Source organism: Bufo bufo, chromosome 1, assembly GCF_905171765.1.
Source record: "Bufo bufo chromosome 1, aBufBuf1.1, whole genome shotgun sequence".
Classification (NCBI taxonomy): domain Eukaryota; kingdom Metazoa; phylum Chordata; class Amphibia; order Anura; family Bufonidae; genus Bufo; species Bufo bufo.
This window is the reverse complement of record NC_053389.1, coordinates 808682112-808697920: the sequence shown is the minus strand read 5'-3', so window position 1 is coordinate 808697920 and position 15809 is coordinate 808682112. Positions and strand designations below refer to the sequence as shown.

The 15809-nt window shown below is 41.3% G+C and overlaps 1 protein-coding gene across 1 annotated transcript in view; it reads left to right on the top strand.

Annotated features, from left to right (window-relative positions):
* The first annotated feature begins 6478 nt into the window (after positions 1-6478).
* The window catches only part of LOC120988815 (extracellular calcium-sensing receptor-like), a 30407-nt gene continuing 21076 nt past the window's right edge, over positions 6479-15809 (top strand). Inside the window, exons 1-2 of the mRNA XM_040416545.1 lie at positions 6479-6612; positions 8742-9033. Of these exons, the coding sequence (XP_040272479.1) occupies positions 6479-6612; positions 8742-9033 (426 nt within the window). The remainder of the gene's footprint in view (positions 6613-8741; positions 9034-15809) is intronic.

Here is a 15809-nt window from a genome sequence, read left to right as displayed (position 1 = left end):
GGTGAAATTCACCAATTTTGGTGTGTATAGATCCACTGCTATACCTAGTAGACCAGTAAAGAAAAAGAAAAAAATTGTCAGTTACATTTTCTGGTGAAATTAACAAATTTTTGGGTGTATAGTACCACTGCTATACCTAGTAGACAGGTTAAACAAAAAATAATAATTGTCAGTTATATATTCTGATAAAATTCAAAATTTTTTGGGTGTGATGTACCACTCCTATACCTGGTAGACAGGTTAAAAAATAATATTTTGTCAGTTACATTTTTGGGTGAAATTAACAAATTTTTGGGTGTAATATACCCTCCTCTACCTAGTTGACAGCTTAATAAATTTCAATAATTTTTCTTTTGCATTTTTGGGTTGACATTATACAATTTTACACGTGAATAAACACCTGCTATGCATAGGTGACAGGGAATAAAATGTAATAAATTAATCAGTAATTAATGCGCACAACATCCTTACATTACATGCTTAAACTTTGAAAAGTTTTAACAGTTTTACGCTTTAATAATTTCTCCCCTATTTCAACTCTATAATTTTAAATTTGAAAAAATGAATCCTCCCTTGGATGTGGTCTCTCTTTCTCACGCTCCCTCTCTGGCCTAGAACCCTGATCCCCCCGCCACACGTGATCACCATGGTAGGCGCATATAAAAACATTGGAAGTTGGGACGTGCGACATGGTTGGGCAGTAAGTGTGCACACGCCTACACGAACTGACTGACAGGGGTCAGCCCCTGCAACTTCTGGGTCTCCAAATTGGGCACATGGCCTGAGCTTACCCTTTACGACTTGGAGGTGCTGGCCTGCCCTGCAGCCGGTGTATTGTCTGAACGTGTGTTTAGCACGACTGGAGAGTTACATTTCCCAATGTTTTGGGGTGTACCCTAATTTAAAAAAATACAAATACATTTAAGACTGAAAAGAAGTGTAGGCTACCTCCTCCTCCTCCACTGCCACTTTTACCTACACCGCCGCATCCACCACCTCCTCAACCTCCTACTCCATATGGACCTTGTCCTCCTAGATCAAGATTATTATATTTTATTTTTACGTATTTTATGTTATTTTAAGTAATTTCCCTATCCACATTTGTTTGCAGAGCACTTGCCATGCTCTTAACCACATTTTGCCGACATTTGCAGCCCTCTAGCCCTTTCCATGACATTTTTACAGCCATTTAAGTGCTCAAAAGTTCGGGTCCCCATTGACTTCAATGGGGTTCGGGTTCGGGGTCAAGTTTGGGTCAAGTTCGGGTCCCGAACTCTAACTTTTTTCCGAAGTTCGGCCGAACCCGTCGAACCCGAACATCCAGGTGTCCCCTCAACTCTATTTGCAACTAAGTATTAAAAAGTGAAAGTCTGATTTATGATTATTATTCTGTCCCATTACTTTTGGTCCCTTAACGAGTGGGAGGCACATATGCAAACTGTTGTAATTCCTACACCGTTCACCTGATTTGGATGTAAATACCCTCAAATTAAAGCTGACAGTCTGCAGTTAAGCACATCTTGTTTGTTTCATTTCAAATCCATTGTGGTGGTGTATAGAGCCAAAAATGAATTGTGTCGATGTCCCAATATTTATGGACCTGACTGTAGCCTTTGTGTGGTTGTCTATTGTATGTCGTACATAATAGGAGTCTAAGACGCATCCAGCCATCCTCTTAATGCTGTTGCCAAACCATTTTCATGGGTTTCCAACAATTTCTAACCTTTTTTTATGAACCAGACACCCTCTTCTCTTCCGAGCAGGGGGTGCCTGGGGTTCTCCTATTGACTTCCGTTGAAATAAATTGTATTCGAGCACTCGGATCCGAGCATAACGATGTTCGAGCCAAACAGCAGTTTGGGCGAGCATGATCGCTCATCACTAAGCCCCACCCAAGACTGGCTGAAATAGCCCAGGCCTCACATGTGCACCAGAATGTTGCCTGTAGATGGAAATAAAGGCACATTCAGACTAGGCGTTTTTACACCTCCAAACAATATATATAAACTATAAATTGGCGTGGTAATGAAAAGCAGGAAGTGATCAACCCCATATGCAGTAGTGCATCTATAACGGGGGGATAGATCCTGCAGTTGTGGTCCGCTGCTAATGGAAATCCCCAGCAAAAATCCATACAATGGAGGATGCCCGCAGCGGACCACAAGTACCACAATAGACATCCTACACAGGATAGCAAATGTGTGGATGTGATAAACAATCAAAGGTGCATTCTGCAGACTTACTAAACCCTCATACTGATGTAAAATTGAGAGATTAGCAAACATATCCTACTGTGGAGGACATGTCTGAGCCCGAGCACTGCGCCAAGGTGTCTCAAGTAGCTCGGGACCTAACGCTAAACCTACCTGTGCCGTATGGGCAATACCAGGAGCCAGTGGTCAAATTACAGGCGCACAAGGTCCGACTGACAGCAAACTCACAGTTACCTCCAGCAATATCACACCCGTTGCAATTAGTTGTTCCAATAGCGCTTGTCCCTCTATATAGCTGTGGTATCACAGCAGAACCGCACACACCTGCTGCACAATACAATTGTACTGTAATATACTTTCTATGTTAGAAAGTATATTATAAATATATCACACCCCTCAGTATATCACTCCTATCTATACCAGTCCTTAAATGGACTATTGTGGCTCTATTAGCTAGCGTTTGGTGTCCCTAACTGTCCCTGCTCAAAAAAAGCAACCTTTCCCTACACTGGCAAAACACAGAATGTAAAATGGCTGCCCGATTGGGTTATTTGATAGGGTGGGGGTGTGTCCATGTGCTGAAACGTCTCAATTGGCTGTCCTGTCCCACCTGATGGATGTGTCATGGGTCAAAAATCGACGCAATGCAAAAGAATATGGCGCCGGCGGACATTGCCATATGTACGCATGTTCGGCGAACCGCAAACGCACAAAGTTCGCCGCTAAACGACCGCCGGGCAAACCGCAAGGCCATCTCTAGTCCTTTCAGCAACGGTAATTTACGAGGGTTTCTTGCAAATAGTTTGGCTACACGTAGGCGTCTACTGACGGGTAACTGAAGATCTTCTTTGATTTCCCTGGAGCTGATCATTGGAGGCTTCTTTGTCATTCTTGTTATTCTATGATCTACACGGATGGTAGTATTTCTTTTCCTACCACATGTTTCGGGTTTTGTTTGCCATTTTAAAGCATTGGAGATCCTTAGCTGAGCAGCCAATTCTCTGAACTTCTTTATATGTTTTCCCCTCTCCAATCAACTTCTTGATCAAAGTTCTTACTTCTTTGGTACATGGTCTGGAACAACCCATTTTACTTATTGAGCAAGAACTAAAACCAGCAGGTCCAACATTTGCTGATCTCCTTTAAGGAAAGCTGTTTCTTCATGGAATGAATGCCCTCACTAATTGAACTCCACACTGCTGTTGATTTGAACACCTTCCTTTCATTAAAAGAGTAAATTACATCCAATTAGCAGTGTGCACGTCATGACTGTGGATTCTGCTGGTACTGTTGGAGAAAAAAATAATAAGAAAATCCATATGGTCCTGATAGCATATGGTCTAACCTTATGCTTTAATGTTTTTCTATTTTATTGCAGCCACCAATGTGGGATTATTTTTAGATTCTGTGGCTTGCCTGATGTGTCCATGGGATAAATGGCTGAACAAAAAAATCCAAATACCTGACATGGACTGTAGACTGGGAACACCACTTACTACCATAAGTTTTTTTTCAGCCCATATTGCCATTATGAAAAATATTTCCCCTCTAGTCAACTTTAATAATTACCATAAACGTTGTCTTGACTTGATACCTCTACCTTCTGTGTCCTTTGTCCTCTGATGAGCTATCCCAAATCTAAGTCCAGTCTCCAACAGTTGGCATTTGTGATGACTTTTGCTCTTTGCATCATTGCGTTTTGGCCAAGACAATCATAGTAATGTTTTCATTTATGGTCACTAAACCAATTCTCTGTAAGTGGACGTACCCCAAGGTCTTGATTGCTGTCACTGTATTTCACTCCATGTTGCAATTTATTTTATATTTTACCTGGTTGTCTCTTACTTCCACAATTCAAACTCAATTTTTAGCCTCTTATAATAGTCATAGAGAGTAATGAAGGTTGTCCTGCTACCTTCTGGACCATGCTGGGTTATCTGTTCCATTTTGCCACCATTATTGCCTTCCTAACTCGAAGACTTCTAGACAACTTCATTGAATGCCAGCTCATTACATCCAACATGTTGGTGTTCCAGCCTCTCTCAGTGGCCAACGCATGTACACAGTGGCTATTGAAATGTTTCCATCTTTGCCTCCATTTGGGATTTGGTCATATGTATGTTCTTTCTTAAATGTTTCATCAACTCCAAGGAACATCTCAGCGATATATTAAGGAATAATTTGAAATGAAAAAAAAATTAAATAATTATCCTGATTGCAGTCTTTGCATGGCTTTACATTGTGAGACAGGATCATGATGCCATGGATTTGTCTACTCACTTCCACACTTATTCCCAGGTTCTAAATTGATAGGAGAGGACCACATGTAACAAGTAAAATTGAGAACCCTCTTGGAACTAGCCCGCCTAACCCCACGATCCATCTCATGGGAATAGTAACTGTTCCTCTTTTCCAAACGAAAAGTTGTGATCCCCAAAGTAGCCTTCAACCTTTATTTGATAAAGGTGGTGATGTCTGTTGATTAAAGTCCCATTCCATTGGCAAGTCCTTTCTGCATGTTTTGATATATCCGTGTCCCTATCTTTTATTAATTTCCACTATTCTTAGCTTCAGAATAAAGGATATCAAAACAGAACCAAGGAAGACCACTCAATGTGGTTCAGTGGGCATCGTTGGTATTGCCGGTATTACGGCGTTCACCATATAGATGATATTTTTTAATATTTTAATAGTTTGGACTTTTTCAGATGTGGCGATACCTAATATGTTTATTTTTTTTTATTGTTTATACCTGTATATTTTTTTATATAAAATTAAGAAAGGGGGTGGTGATTTAAACTTTTAATATTTTGCTGTTTTTTTAAACTTTTTATTTAATAACTATTAGCTAGAACCTAAGATCTTTTAATCCCTTGTCCTATTCACCCTAATAGAGATCTACTAGGGTGAATAGGACTTTACACTGTCCCTGTGCTTTGTGCACACAGCAGCAGGGAACTTACCATGGCAGCCATGAAAGGCTTCAGTAGTGTCCAGGCTATTGAGTACAAATAAGGGCAAATTTAAAAAATGTGAGGTAGCTGGTTTGATGTATTTACCTTTCAAATATATAGGACAATATGTTTTTTATATTTTCTCATATCTGAGAAATGTCTGAAGACAATGATTGATGGTTTAATGAGAAGCTCACATAATTAAACAATTTGCTTCCACATAGTTCCCATCACAGTGATTTCATTTTTTCATCTAGAGACCACAGCTGGGAAATCCCGAGACAAGACAATTTATGTAAGTTGATTTCTAGGGACCAATCTTTGTGCTATAAGATATGTTCCATAGAGAATCCATCAATCCTTAACCCTTCTGTCTAAAGACCAAATATCTGTGCATTTCCCCTTGAATTACTTACAAGGTGGCGAGGGTAGAACTAAGGAGTTAATAAGAAACCTTGGAGAGTAGTGAGCTCTGTGCATAAAAAGAGGACATTCAGTACTTCAGTCTTCACCATGTGCTACTGGCAAGTTCCTAGGAAGCAACACAATCCTAGGTGACACCGTCTTAGGCCAATTTAACTGTATCCACTATCATTAATATAATTGCATCATATGTCCATATACAACATAAAACCTTAATACTTCTCTTTTAAATAATGTCACAAACTCAACTACAGACCTAAGGTCCTATCAACAGATGAAGCCCATAAAGCCTACAGATGTAGTCCGAAGTACTTGTTTTGGACTGACAATGGTATGTTGTTAACTAAGGTCACGTTGGAGAAAGAGATGACTAAAGATGGCTCTAAGGGCTTTTAGACTGGATAGAAGATAGGAATGCAAACCTGTCTGCAAAATGAAGTAGGACCCTCAAACCTCCTGGAAACTGATTTTAGATTTTTAGAATTCTGGCAACATAAGTGTTGGGTCAACGATATGGAAATCTTTAACCAAAGATAAGAATTTAAGGGAGCTTGAACTCAAGGATTGCCTCCTGATGTCCTTCTGAAATGCTCTTAGGACAGATCAAAAGATTTACAAAATTCTGGAATTGTCATAAACCAGGTAAATTTACATCCTTTTCAATTACATTTGAAACCAATAAGTCAAACCATGAATAGTAGGCCATGTGTTTAGGTGGAAAACTTTTCTATGACTCTATAGTTACTTGTTCCATTCTTATGTCACCCAGAGATACAGTAAATGCACATGTCTAATGAAAGCATGGTGGTCAGGTTCTGCAGGGGAGTATGGCACATGTCCATGTCCTACATTATTTTAATTCTCTACTGCAATGGACAGAAATGCAGAATGGACATTTCAGAACTTCATGGAGTTACACAGCCAGGGCATATAATGCTTGGAGTTGTGCTTCCTCTTCATCTTGCCACAAATTATCACCCTACGTCTTTCACTGAGAGACCACCCAGGACAACCTGCTCAATGTAAGTAGGAATGTGTAACTGTATGTGTAACGGGGGCTGTAAACATTGCTTGTCTCATAAAGTTTTAAGACTATTAAGACTTTTGACTTTAGCTGGGAAATGGTAGAAGAACAAATTAGTATTTTTGAGGGGTGGTAGGTTGAAGGTTTTGAACAGTTCCAAATCATTGAGTATTCACTCCTGGACCACCATTTGGCATAGCTCTGCACCATACAACCCAATACACATCATCTGTGTTGTACGGTACCTTATTATACCCATTACAAATATCCTTTACACATGCATATACTGTACATACACATTATGCATGATGCTCCAATGGGAATAGAAGAGGGCATCATCTAAGTAATACAGTGTGTCTTAAGCAAGAACTCTTGGCTGAAGAGTAGCAGCTGAAAGTTGAGCAGAACTCCTTTCTGGACTCATTAGCCTGAGACATATCAACCACCTACATGGCCTTGATTCATGGGTCCCAAGAGCAAACTTGACTATTTAATGTTATAGACAATGGTTGTGGAACCACTGTGCCAACTAACAGGTTATTCCTGGGGGCATTTTCCTGGTGGTACCCTGTTTTTCACCCTTTAACCACCATACAGGCATCTGATCTTTGCTGCAGGGGAACCAACAGGCTTCTTTCTTTTGGAAAAGTCCTGATGTAGTTGGCATCTCAACCACAGAGGTCAGAGACACCAAAGCACCAGAGGAACAGGCAAGATACGCAGACAGAACTAAGTTGAGGTCAGGCAAACATAATACATGCAAGTCTAAGAACAGTCCAGGGAAAGGACAGACGGAACTACATCAGACGGAGAAACGGATTATAGCTCTAGCATATCCTCCAATAGGCAGAGTGACCTGGCAGATCTATTGACACCTACAGATCTATTGAGACCTATTGCACAGGCTAGGGTTGGGACATAGAGCACCACACAGCTAAACACCTGTACCCAAAGCAAGAGGGAGTTAACCCCTACTGAGCCACAGTTTGCTGTGAGGTTCAATTCAAACAGTAATTCACACACATAAAACAAAGGTTTGGTAGGGGTAATTGTACTAATTACCATGACGTTTGGGCCATAACATCCATAATATCCATAACCTAACATTTTCTAAATTAAAACCCAACCGAACATCAGACATGAAATAGACCCATATGCAAATATAAGAAATTGTGATGGAGACAACATTGTTACTATAGTTTGTAGACATCATTGCTAAGTGGACATTGTTACTAATTGGACCCTGCAAATCTATGGGTATCATTACTGTATTTGTCCATATTATAAGGAATTTGTGCCTTAAAGTAACACTCAGCACAGACTTTAAACCCAAAAAAGAACAACCAACAAAACCTAACATAATCTCCTTTTTTTTATTTTCTTCTTTTATCTTATATCACAACTGTAGACCATGACAAATTAAATAGAAAATCGCTATATTCTTTTCTTGGGCTGCAGCCATGTTTTCTCCCCCTCTGATTCTAGTGCAGCTGAGCCAGGAAGTTAAGGCGGAGGGGGCTTGGTTTAGGCTACATAATTGACGTCTACCCAGTAAGAGTAGCCAATTTGTTGGAAGGAATCTCCTAGTTACCAATAGTAAGAAATACATTAGGAGATGAGAGAAATTCCCAAGATTTATTTCAATCCAATTCATCCGAATAGGCAAAGGAATAACGTAATTGACTTCAATTGGTTCTAAAAATGGCATTTTCTGAACAATTTCAATGCAGGTCTTTTTTTTTTTCCTGTAAATTTTCACACTAAAATTCTAAATGATCTGATGAGAAAGTAAATGTAGACAATTTCACATATCCCTGGTCTAAATTATGTCCTGGAGAGTCTCTGCTCCGCTCCTGCAGATCTTTCAGCACTACACAGGCTACACAGTCCATTACAGTCAATAAGGACTAAGCCCCATTACCCAGAACTTCAAGTATGGAGATTTCATGCTGGTGCACAGTCGGTCTCCATTCAAAGATGGTGGAGAATGGGAGACAAGGGCAGCTCTCTGCCTGCAAGATTTCAGAAAAACTGTTTGCTGTTGAAGATGGACATCTTCTATACAGTACTTGTATTTGATTATTTTTTTTTATGTGTTTAAAGTTTTAATGCCCCTTTAAATTTTAGGTTCCACTTTGAAAGCTATCAACAACTTCAGGCAATGATGTTTGCCGTGGAGGAAATCAACAAAGACCCAAATATTCTGCCCAATGTTACACTTGGCTTCCAAGCTTACGATTCGTGTGATGTTCTCCATTTGGACTTAGGGAGCTCATTGCAAGTATTAACAGGAATCAACTCCGCCATCCCCAACTACCGATGTACTTTAGAGGTCCCCTTCACTGCAGTCATTGGGCCAGCAGTCTCCACCCATTCAATTCTCATTGCACATATTTTGGGGCTCTACAGATATCCTCAGGTAACATCATCATGAACCAATTCTTCCACATAGGGGCAGTATTATAGTAGTTATATTTTTGTACATAGGAGCAGTATTATAGTAGTTATATTCTTGTACATAGGAGCAGTATTATAGTAGTTATATTCTTGTACATAGGAGCAGTATTATAGTAGTTATATTCTTGTACATAGGAGCAGCATTATAGTAGTTATAATCTTGTACATAGGAGGCAGTATTATAGTAGTTATATTCTTGTACATAGGATCAGTATTATAGTAGTTATATTCCTGTACATAGGAGCAGTATTATAGTAGTTATATTCTTGTACATAGGAGGCAGTATTATAGTAGTTATATTCTTGTACATAGGAGCAGTATTATAGTAGTTATATTCTTGTACATAGGAGCAGTATTATAGTAGTTATATTCTTGTACATAGGAGCAGTATTATATTAGTTATATTCTTGTACATAGGAGCAGTATTATAGTAGTTATATTCCTGTACATAGGAGGCAGTATTATAGTAGTTATATTCTTGTACATAGGAGGCAGTATTATAGTAGTTATATTCTTGTACATAGGAGCAGTATTATAGTAGTTATATTCCTGTACATAGGAGGCAGCATTATAGTAGTTATATTCTTGTACATAAGAGCAGTATCATAGTAGTTATATTCTTGTACATAGGAGCAGTATTATGCAGAGCCACCAGATATGTGATAATGAACCAGTTTCTATGCCACACCTCCAACACACTTCAGGGATTTCAGGGTTAAGTTTGTGTAAGAATTCAGGAGTTTTATACCATCTACTTAGCAGCTTAAAATAATTTTCCTGAACTCTCACACTGCGACTGAAGCCGTGTGAATGGGCCAAAACAAAGGCTCTCTCCGGTTCCGTCAGGGTCACAGAAAGCTCTCGTTCCCATGAAGTCACATAACCGAGCTCTGGTGGTAAAGAGGAAAGCATTTCCTTATACATCTGGGATAATGGCCTAAGAGGAGGCCTATGGGCCAGGACTTTCTTTTCTAGCCAAGAAGGGGAGCTGCTGCTAGCAAAGGGACCAACGCATAACTGGGTATCCCTCTTAAAATCCGCCAAATGGAAAAAGGGAGCTGTCTTAATTTCGGGGCGGGCCATTATTAAGTCCCATTGCAAACTACCATCTGGGAGAAGGACATCCCGCAGGGACAAGCCAGCGAGCCTAGACCAAATCCCAGAGGGGTTTGACACAGAAGGGTGAATATAGCTTTGCAACAATTTGAGAGGCATACAGGGATTAGGAAAGCTAAACTGCTGGGATTGGACCATTTTAGACCATTCTACTAGCATTCCCTTCCAAACCGGAGATGAGGCGTAATGATTGGCTGAAAAGGGCCTAACACCCCATAGAGTAAGCTGGTCTTGGTTGGTGAGCAGTACCGATTCGAGACGTGAGCAAAGGGAGCTAGATTTGCGGGTCAGGGCAGCTACACATCTACATAACTGAACAGCAGTATAATATGACTTTACATCAGGCATCCCAAAGCCTCCGAACTTCCTATCTCTTGTAAGGACAGAATAGGCAATGCGTGGTGACTTGCCATTCCAGAGAAAGCGCGTGAACACTCGGCGGACCTCTGAAAAGTATGAGTTTGGCAGCCATATAGGTATTATATAGGTAGACTACTATAGAGGACATTACTGCATACAGTCAGGTGAATAAAAGCATAGGATGTCCATGGAAGTATGGAAAAGCACACAGATGATATGAGCAGGAGAAGGGAAAGAATGTGAGGGAAACACAAAAGAACAAAAAATTAATGAGAGAACATTAAACATGTCAAGCTGACAAGTGAATATCTCAGACAAAGCACCCTTCCGAGGAGGGGTTTGTACTCTACTTATCACCAGCCAAGACAGGGTTGGACTGGCGAGGGGGCAAGTAAAGCACCTATGGTCTCGACAAAAGAGACCAAAAACAAAAAAAAATGCGTCCAGCATCTTAATCCGTCCGGTCATCGCCCTGCAAATGAGGATCAGAATACGTTGTCCTAGAGGCAGCGTCCAGTAACAACAGTAAGACGGCCTAGAGCCGTTTAAACATCATATGAGAACATTAAGCCCAAATAAGAGATAGGCCGAAAAAATAAAACATTGAAAATGTAGAAAATGTAGAAAGGCCAAGTCCGCCTTTAGTAACCCGTATAGCATGGAGGTGAGAGACAGTCATCTCCTATTCTGGGGAGGTAGAAATAGCAGCAAGGTATGCTTACGAGCACCTCTGATCAGGTGGGAGCTCTATCCATCCTGCCGCGTCTCGGACGATCCGACTTGCTCGCAGACGCCGTCTGCCAGGCGGTCACACGAGGTGGTATGGGAAAGGCGCCATCTTGGTCAGCCGGTAACCATGAGGGGATTTCCATCGGAGGAACGTCCAGGGATCGCCAGACGGAATCCAGGTCAGCAGGCGAGCGCATGGTGAGTAGCTTACCATTCCTGGAGATCGCCAGCCCAAAGGGGTATAACCAGCGGAATGGGGTCGAGGTTTTCCTCAGGATTTCCAGGAGAGGCTTGAATAGGCGCCGCTTGGCCAAAGTGGATGGCGCGATGTCCTGGAACATCTGGATCGGGGTGTTTTCGTACTCCAACACCTCCATCTCTCTTTGTCTTTTAAGAATGGCTGCGGTGTCAACATAGCTCAATAAGCCACAGATTACATCACGTGGCGGTTCTTGCGGTTTAGGCCTGGGGCGTAACGCCCTGTGTATGCGTTCCACCACGATTCCCGCCGCTCTATCATGATCCAGCAGCTTAGAGAACAATTCACGGTAAGGCCTCCGCTGCAAACGACTCAGGTAGGCCACGGATGCGGATATTGCGCCGGCGGCTACGGTTTTCCTGATCTTCCAACTTCAGGAAGGCATAGTTTAGTAAAGCCTTATGAGACGCCAGTACCTCCGACGCTCTACCTTCGTAGGTCATAATGGCCTCCTGAGTGGCCTCCAGCGCAACCACTCTCTGCCCCCAATTGCTTTATGTCGTCATTAATATCAGACAGGTCTTGTTTCAGAGGCGAGAGGGCAGATTCAAGGACCCGGCGCAGGGTCCGCTCTGAGAGAGGTGGGTCTCTAGGTCTCTTGTCCGAGACATCGGAGCCGCTGCCTGCATCTGATAGTTCTCCAGCGTCGGAATCTTGTGCAGCAAACGTCGCCATATTGGGGCCTTTCTGCTCGGTAAACCTCGACGTTTTCTGAAGAAACTTCTCCATCTCAGGCTGTTTGGAGCGCAGTTGGGTAGACTCTGAACTTCCTCTGTTCTTTTCTCTGCCAGGTTTCCCCATAATCAAGCAAATTATAAGCTTATATAGGGCGAATGAGCCAGAATGCTGGAGGAGCTCAAGCTCGTGCGGCCATTAAGCAGCGTGGCTAGGCTCCGCCCCATAGTAGTTATATTCTTGTAGATAGGAGCAGTATTATTGTAGTTATATTCTTGTACATAGGAGGCAGTATTATAGTAGTTATATTCTTGTACATAGGAGGCAGTATTATAGTAGTTATATTCTTGTACATAGGAGGCAGTATTATAGTAGTTATATACTTGTACATAGGAGCAGTATTAGTAGTTGTTATATTAGGAGTAGTTGTTATATTGCTATACATTAGGGCAGTATTATAGTAGTTATATTCTTGTACATAGAGGCAGTATTATAGTAGTTATATTCTTGTACATAGGAGGCAGTATTATAGTAGTTATATTTTTGTACATAGGAGCAGTATTATAGTAGTTATACTCTTGTACATAGGAGCAGTATTATAGTAGTTACAGTTGCAAGAAGAAGTATGTGAACCCTTTGGATTAATATGGATTTCTGCTCAAATAGGTCATAAAATGTGATCTGATCTTCATCTAAGTCACAACAATAGACAATCACAGTCTGCTTAAACTAATAACACACAAAGAATTAAATGTTACCATGTTTTTATTGAACAAACCATGTAAACATTCACAGTGCAGGTGGAAAAAGTATGTGAACCCTTGGATTTAATAACTGATTGAACCTCCTTTGGCAGCAATAACTTCAACCAAACGTTTCCTGTAGTTGCAGATCAGACGTGCACAACGGTCCGGAGTAATTCTTGACCATTCCTCTTTACAGAACTGTTTCAGTTCAGCAATATTATTGGGATGTCTGGTGTGAATCGCTTTCTTGAGGTCATGCCACAGCATCTCAATCGGGTTTAGGTCAGGACTCTGACTAGGCCGGTCCAGAAGGCGTATTTTCTGCTGTTTAACCAATTCTGTTCATTTTTGGTAGTTCTTTTTTTATACTCGGGGCCAAAAAGTCCTAGCACAACTACTTGGATAGTTAAGGGGGGGTTATTCCCACTTTGTACCATCATCGCCTGAAATATGCTACCCCAAAAACTCTTAAAAACTGGGCAGTCCCACAGCATGTGCACGAAACCTGCGGCAACAAGGGAACATTTCGAACAACTAAAATCCTGACCCTTATTACTATACATTTTAGATAAAAGACTCGGGGTAACGTACAAACGGTGTATTATTTTGAATTGTGTCAACCGGTGTTGTCGTGAGAGGGAGGCCTTCTTAATGTTGAGATATATTTCCCGCCATTGTGAAGGGTTGCATTCCCCTATATCCGCGTTCCATTTGTCTACACTTTTAAATTTAGTGACAGTGCTTAGTTCCTCAATAAATCTCCTATATATTAGTGAGATCTTAACTTTATTCCCTACTATATTATAGCAAAATAATAAAAACCGCTGAATGACTGTTGTCAAGGGTATTTTTTTGAGCGTGCATGTTAGTGCATGTTGTAATTGATAATATCTATAGTGTTGTAGTGCCGTTATTGGTGTCTGTTGAAACAGTTCCCCTATTAATTTAATTTTCCCTTTCGTGCATATATGTGAAACTAACGTGATACCTCTTCGAGTCCAATAATAATTTTCGTTAAGTGTCAAGAATTCAGTTAACACAGGGTTACCCCATAACGGGGAAAAATCCAGAACTTGAGGGGCCTGAATAAGCACCTTGATTTTATTCCAGGTCTTCTGTAGCGCAGCCCCAATGGGGCAGGAACCATCCGCACGCTCGAGAAGCCCGGATTCCAGTATACTGAATATATTATATGTATGCTGTTGACGTTGCCCAAGAATATGGGATAATAATACTCCATCCCCGATGTTAACGCACCACTGTATTACATCACGTGGCGGTTCTTGCGGTTTAGGCCTGGGGCGTAACGCCCTGTGTATGCGTTCCACCACGATTCCCGCCGCTCTATCATGATCCAGCAGCTTAGAGAACAATTCACGGTAAGGCCTCCGCTGCAAACGACTCAGGTAGGCCGCGGATGCGGATATTGCGCCGGCGGCTACGGTTTTCCTGATCTTCCAACTTCAGGAAGGCATAGTTTAGTAAAGCCTTATGAGACGCCAGTACCTCCGACGCTCTACCTTCGTAGGTCATAATGGCCTCCTGAGTGGCCTCCAGCGCAACCACTCTCTGCCCCCAATTGCTTTATGTCGTCATTAATATCAGACAGGTCTTGTTTCAGAGGCGAGAGGGCAGATTCAAGGACCCGGCGCAGGGTCCGCTCTGAGAGAGGTGGGTCTCTAGGTCTCTTGTCCGAGACATCGGAGCCGCTGCCTGCATCTGATAGTTCTCCAGCGTCGGAATCTTGTGCAGCAAACGTCGCCATATTGGGGCCTTTCTGCTCGGTAAACCTCGACGTTTTCTGAAGAAACTTCTCCATCTCAGGCTGTTTGGAGCGCAGTTGGGTAGACTCTGAACTTCCTCTGTTCTTTTCTCTGCCAGGTTTCCCCATAATCAAGCAAATTATAAGCTTATATAGGGCGAATGAGCCAGAATGCTGGAGGAGCTCAAGCTCGTGCGGCCATTAAGCAGCGTGGCTAGGCTCCGCCCCATAGTAGTTATATTCTTGTAGATAGGAGCAGTATTATTGTAGTTATATTCTTGTACATAGGAGGCAGTATTATAGTAGTTATATTCTTGTACATAGGAGGCAGTATTATAGTAGTTATATTCTTGTACATAGGAGGCAGTATTATAGTAGTTATATACTTGTACATAGGAGCAGTATTAGTAGTTGTTATATTAGGAGTAGTTGTTATATTGCTATACATTAGGGCAGTATTATAGTAGTTATATTCTTGTACATAGAGGCAGTATTATAGTAGTTATATTCTTGTACATAGGAGGCAGTATTATAGTAGTTATATTTTTGTACATAGGAGCAGTATTATAGTAGTTATACTCTTGTACATAGGAGCAGTATTATAGTAGTTACAGTTGCAAGAAGAAGTATGTGAACCCTTTGGATTAATATGGATTTCTGCTCAAATAGGTCATAAAATGTGATCTGATCTTCATCTAAGTCACAACAGTAGACAATCACAGTCTGCTTAAACTAATAACACACAAAGAATTAAATGTTACCATGTTTTTATTGAACAAACCATGTAAACATTCACAGTGCAGGTGGAAAAAGTATGTGAACCCTTGGATTTAATAACTGATTGAACCTCCTTTGGCAGCAATAACTTCAACCAAACGTTTCCTGTAGTTGCAGATCAGACGTGCACAACGGTCCGGAGTAATTCTTGACCATTCCTCTTTACAGAACTGTTTCAGTTCAGCAATATTATTGGGATGTCTGGTGTGAATCGCTTTCTTGAGGTCATGCCACAGCATCTCAATCGGGTTTAGGTCAGGACTCTGACTAGGCCGGTCCAGAAGGCGTATTTTCTGCTGTTTAACCAATTCTGT